Consider the following 5977-nt stretch of genomic DNA (forward strand, 5'->3'; position numbering starts at 1 on the left):
TATTGTTGTTTTTATGGGATTAGTTTTCCAAAAATATGGAATTTCTCCACCAATAAACACCTCCCGAACTCTAATCACTCTGTGTCCTCTCCTCAGTGGGTTCAGTTATGTTGATCTGGTAGAAGGGGTGAAGGATGGGCACTTCTATGCCCTAAAGAGGGTCCTGTGCCATGACCGTGAAGGTCGTCAGGAGGCTCAGACAGAGATGGAGATGCATCAGTTGTTCAACCACCCCAACATCTTGAGCCTGGTTGCACACGCCTTTGTTGACCGTGGAGGCAAGACTGAAGCCTGGTTACTTCTGCCGTATATTAGAGTAAGTTGGTGCAGCAGTTCATACGAGCGGAATAACCTGTAGGGGAAAGGTCTGGTTCTGATATCTCGTTGTGTTTGTGTGAACAGAAAGGCAGTCTGTGGTCTGTTCTAGAGAAGCTAAGAGACAAGGGGAGCTCGATGCCTGAAAAACTGATTTTGCAAATCCTGCGTGGCATCTGCTCTGGACTCAAGGTCATTCATGAGAAAGGCTACGCACACAGGTAACCTCTCTCCACATGCACGCACATCCAACAAATATTTACATGCACGAGACCAGAGTCTGTCGCTGACTTGGAGTGTGACTTCTTGAGTCCTTTTTGGTCTCAGTGCACACTCTCTATTGTGATCGAGAAGCAGAAACTGATCTCAGGACTCTTCTGTACTTTGTCAAAGTAAAAGTTGCTGCTTGACTGAATTTCTCACGAAAGATCTTTAAAATCTGAGTCGTTTTTTTAAAATGAATGTGGAATGGACTCCTAGTTTATAAAGATTATACAGTATTTCAGTTCATATCACAATGAAGGTATTTTTCATAATGTGGTTGATAATTCAACTTTGAAACTGTTTACTGTATATTGTCAACAACATTTAACTTAACATAGAAATTGAAAATAGTTGTAATTTTAATGTGAGCCCAATCAGTGAGATACTATTTGCCAGACTTTTAGCATTTAAGTTATCGTTACTTAACCAAACTTTTCCAAATGCCAACTTTTCTGTATTTCTTTTTTATATTAACACAATTAAATTGAAGAGATCTGAACACATGCTATGTGTCTGCTATCATTTTACAGAGACCTGAAGCCCACAAATGTGCTTCTGGATGAGGATGACAGGCCGGTTCTGATGGACCTGGGCTCTATGAACCATGCCAGAATTGAGGTAAGGGTGCAGTGTCTATTAAGAGTGTGTACAATTTTACTGATAACTTTAAAAGCATAAAGGTATCGGTCAAACACCAAAGCCCAAATGAGTTTAACTGAAGCCTGAGTTCTGTCATATCCCCACAGTGTGCATTGCCGCCAGCTTATTTTGTCTTTTAATATTAAAAAATAACTTCGAACAATAATCACAGAGGGATTTTTAGTATGAAATTTAAGATATGTTCACTCGCATGTATTTTTATGACTTAATCTATTTTAGACTGAAGACTCGTCTGCAGCATTGGGTGATATCCAACCACCAACTACTACAACAATATGCATATATAACTATAACATTTAGTGGCAATCATCAGGTCCATGTGTAGATACTGTTAAATACTCAATATACTTGACATCATTTAAAAAAAAAAAAAAAGGTTCAGATTTTTGCCTCTAGATGGCAGAAAAACATTTTTAATGCCAGTGAGCCACACATTTAAAATATCATGCTTCACATCCTTAAATTCTCAGAATATAGCTTACTGATGTAAAAATGCAACAGATGCTATAACAAAAAGGAGCACACGTGATGTTATTATCTCAAAGCGCAGTTCATTGTCATTGATTTGTGTTTTTGTTGGCTGGAGGAAGTTTGTCACGTTTGTTCAATGCTTCGGACCATGTTTGTTGCTCTGGCTCACTTTTTATCTTGGCCCATATTCAGGATCTTTTACATTGTACTGCAGCAAGTTTATTTTTATCACATTTGTGGTTTTGGAGCTTCCAACACTCATTATGCCCCTTGAAACATCCATATTGGACATTTGTCATTCTGTTTTTTTTGTTTTTTTTTGTCCATCTACACAATAATAATCATAATAATCGCCATAATTGCAACAGAAAGAGTTTGTCACGTGTTGCCATAGAGTAAGTATTTGTGTGACATTTCACACAGCTGTCTCTAGGCTTATCTTCTCAACGTTAACTAAATTATCCTCTGTTGTAATCTTAATATTTCAGGTTAGAGGAACCAGAGAAGCCATGACCATACAGGACTGGGCAGCCCAGCGGTGCACCATTTCCTACAGGGCTCCTGAACTCTTCAATGTAGAGAGCCACTGCATTATAGATGAGCGCACTGATATCTGGGTAAAGCCTTGTATTTTTTATCCGTTTAGGCTTGTTTATGTTGTGCATGTTGTTTTCTATAGTCACCAGGTCTCTGAAACCAAGTGCTTAACTACTTCTTTATCTCATCTCTTTATGTCTTCCCATACTCCTCCAGTCGCTTGGCTGTGTGCTTTACTGCATGATGATGTTGGAGGGGCCATATGACATGGTGTTTCAGAAGGGGGACAGTGTTGCCCTTGCTGTCCAGAATCCAGTGGCCATCCCACAGTCTTGCAGGTCAGTCTTCAGACTATGACACTGTGCTACAGTATAATCTGAAGAAAGTTTACCGCCGAAGTATCCGTTTCTGTTTCTGCCCTGGATAGTGGTGGAAAAAAACCCTCCAACTGATTTTAAGGACGTATTGCATACTACCAGCCATCGAACAAACTCCATTAACCTGTAAAATAAAAATAAAAATTATTAAAGACCGTTGCGGCCAAGATTTCATTCCACTGGAATTTTCTTTGTATTTACTAATAACCATTGTTAGTCTGTAGCTAAGTTAATAGGAGTCTGACTTCAGTAGGCCAATGCACAATAATACGAAACCAAAGTTTTCACAACAAGCTGATTGTTGTGCGAGTCACAGTGAAAAGAAACCAGCTGAATATGGATCAAGCTTAAGTTGTGCTAATTTGCTGTCTGTTTGTCTTGTGCCCAGTTACTCACAGGGCCTTCAGATGCTGCTGAGCTCCATAATGGTGTCAAATCCCCAGGAGAGACCAAACATCAACTGGGTTCTTGACCAGGTACAGGACCTGCAGAGTCGCAGCCCCAACACCCAAACCAACATGGTCTAATCTTGCATGGTGCACTGGATGTGGGACACCTTTGCACACATAAAGGAACATCTCTTAATTTGAGCTTGAAAATATTTCTTTTATTTATTGATTTTAGTGTAAAAGCTTAGGTACAGACTTTGACTCAGCTTGGGGGGCTTGGCAACAACAGCTTTTAGTTTGAATGATCCTATGTAGCCTGTGTGTAACAGTGGAGCCTTTTAGTTCTATATAGACAAATTATCTGAAGATACTAAAAGGCCTTAAATGTAATTTGACCCTGCAATATAATGGTTGTCAAATCCTTTCTCTAATAATGAGCTTGAAATGCCTTTTCATTTTCTAATAAGGAAGTTGCTTTGGCTTGTATTCTGGAATAGTTTGACGTTTTTAAAAATGCTCTTAATCGCTTTCTTAGTGGAGTTACATGAGAAGATGACTATCACTCTCATTCTGCGTAAAGCTTGAGCCAGCAGCCTTTTAGCCTAGCTTAGCATTAAGACTGGAAAGAGAGGGAAACAACTAGCCTGGCTCTGTCTGAGGGTAACAAAATCAAGCACATATTGTGTTTGTTTAATCCGTACAAAAACCAAAATGTACAAATGACAAGCGGTGGTTCTTTACGTGTCGTTATTGTTTTACAGATTAGTTTTTTTTATGGATTAAACACACAAGACATTAAGTGTTAATTAGTGAGTTTTAGAGGGGCTGTAACAGAGATTGTTCTTCCTTTTGACAGAGGCTAGCTGTTTATTTTCCTTTTAAAAAAAGAAATTGTTTCTTTTTTTTCTTTTTAAACTGTAGTTTTCATTTTTAATAAGAAAAGGGATCACATAAAAGCTTTGCCAAACTTTCTGGTCAATGAAAGTTACCCGAGTTCAATACATATCTGATTACATTCCCAATCATAAAAGAATATGTTATCTATTTTTTTTATCTTTTATTCCTTAACTTCCTTAACTTTTCCCCAACATCTTGTGGTTACACACGTTAGCTGTAATCATCAGTATACAACTTCACCTTCAGCTTTTTTCCACGCCTTCACTCACAATGTTGAGGCAGTGCTCCTCACCTGCAATGCTGCATTTGAACACACAGAGGTGCCCCACCATCACAATCCCCTGATGCGCATATTCACATGGTGATTGGCCATGTTTCTGTCTGTACAGTGATAATGTCTCTTTGTAAAACACAGCAAAGAGTATCTGATTACACAAAGAAAGAGAAGGGTCAAGTGTTACTGTCACATACCTAAACAATAGGAAACAAACTTGTAATCAGTTTAAAGAATGACATAGAAATGTTTTTATTGACTGTACTTGAAAGGCATTGTCATAACTGTCATTCCAGTTTAACGTTTTTTTAATTCACTTTTCTCTGTTTTGTGTTTTTAAACAGTGTTTTCAATTTCCGCCTTGCTTGTGTTAAATTCTGGGTTTCCTGTCATGTATGAATGTGGTCTCACACTTTTGTTCTCTCAGGGTTCACCTACATCTCAAAGGGTCTGACAGTCTTAAGTAGTAGACCTATATGGTACTTTTTAAAACTGTTGTTAGATTAAAAAAAAATGCTTTGGGCATTTAAGTTAAAATTAATGCTTTGGTGACTCTGTAATGAAGTGATATTGACCTATAATAGAACTAACTAAAATTCCTTGATAGTTAACTTATACAGTTAATTGTTGCATTGGCAATTGGCATAATGTTTAAATAATTATCTTTTTAAAGCTTTAAGTTTGTAAAATGATTATGACTCACTTTTGTGTGGTTGTTAATGGAGAACTAATCCTGGAATCATGCCATCGGTAAACTAAGGATTTTTTGTAAAGGACTAGTGTGTAGGATTTAGTGGCATCTGGAGGTATAGTTGCAGATTACAACATAATCCCCATTCAAAGCATGTAGGAGAAACTACAGTGGGCCAAACTTGCAAAAGGCCCCATCTAGAGTTGTTTTTTTCTGTTCTGGGCTACTGTTGAAAGATATCAGTCCAACCTGGGAGGGCCTGCGCCCTCTATACATAACAACTCATTCTAAGGTAACGAAATCACAACAATTCTTATTTTCAGGTTATTGTACACTAATGAAAACATATGAATATTATATTCAATTTCTGCTAAATGATCCTCCTGAATGTTACACACTGGACCTTTTTTTTAAGTGTACTGGTTCACAGATATTAATGTAGGAGTGAGGGTGTGTTATTTAATTATGGAAAATTCTGTTAAAATTCTGTCTCATCTCTTATTCACTGCACAGTATAAGATAAATATTAAATATGTAGCTCTCTGTATACAGTTTTTCTATAATTGTGAAATAAAACAGCATCCTACAGTAAAAAGTAAAAGTGAGAATCAGTGCTCAAATACAGTTGATATACACACTATGGCCAAAGGTATTTAGTCACACCAACTACATAAAATCAAGTAAACATCTATGAAATCTGCACTGACAAAATTTAAGTTAAAAATCATTGGTTCTGTGTCAAAACTCACTACTACTACTACTACTAGTTCCAGACTTCCTTGGGAAACACTATTTGTCAGGACCTTCACGACATGGGTTTTCATGGCTGAGCAGCGGCACTCTAAGATCACCATGATCATTTAAAACACACTGCCATTGGACCCTGTAGCAGTGGAAACTTGTTGTCGTTTTTGGGTGATGAATCACACTTTACTGTCTGGCAGTCTGATGGATAAATCTTGGTTTGGTGGATGCCAGGAGAATGCTCTCTACCTCTCTTAATCCACTGTGCCAACTGAATCGTCGTGGCAGACAGCGGTCTCGAGGTTTCTGTCTCTTAAAGGGACGTTTTTCAATGGCGCTGTCGCCAAGTACGCTCTAT

At 38.0% G+C, this 5977-nt stretch overlaps 1 protein-coding gene across 2 annotated transcripts in view; it reads left to right on the forward strand.

Moving 5' to 3' along the window:
• Positions 1-5476, forward strand: part of stk16 (serine/threonine kinase 16) — a 6402-nt gene extending 926 nt beyond the window's left edge. The window contains exons 3-8 of one of the 2 annotated variants that reach the window (XM_035652253.1): positions 97-316; positions 403-536; positions 1110-1197; positions 2199-2327; positions 2464-2585; positions 3013-5476. In XM_035652253.1, the coding sequence (XP_035508146.1) occupies positions 97-316; positions 403-536; positions 1110-1197; positions 2199-2327; positions 2464-2585; positions 3013-3151 (832 nt within the window). In that variant the 3' untranslated portion in view covers positions 3152-5476. The remainder of the gene's footprint in view (positions 1-96; positions 317-402; positions 537-1109; positions 1198-2198; positions 2328-2463; positions 2586-3012) is intronic. The other variant, XM_035652254.1, reaches the window with a different exon arrangement.
• Positions 5477-5977: the final 501 nt, after the last annotated feature.

This window comes from Morone saxatilis, unplaced genomic scaffold (genome assembly GCF_004916995.1).
Source record: "Morone saxatilis isolate NCDOM2014 unplaced genomic scaffold, NCSU_SB_2.0 Contig11, whole genome shotgun sequence".
Taxonomy (NCBI): Eukaryota; Metazoa; Chordata; class Actinopteri; family Moronidae; genus Morone; species Morone saxatilis.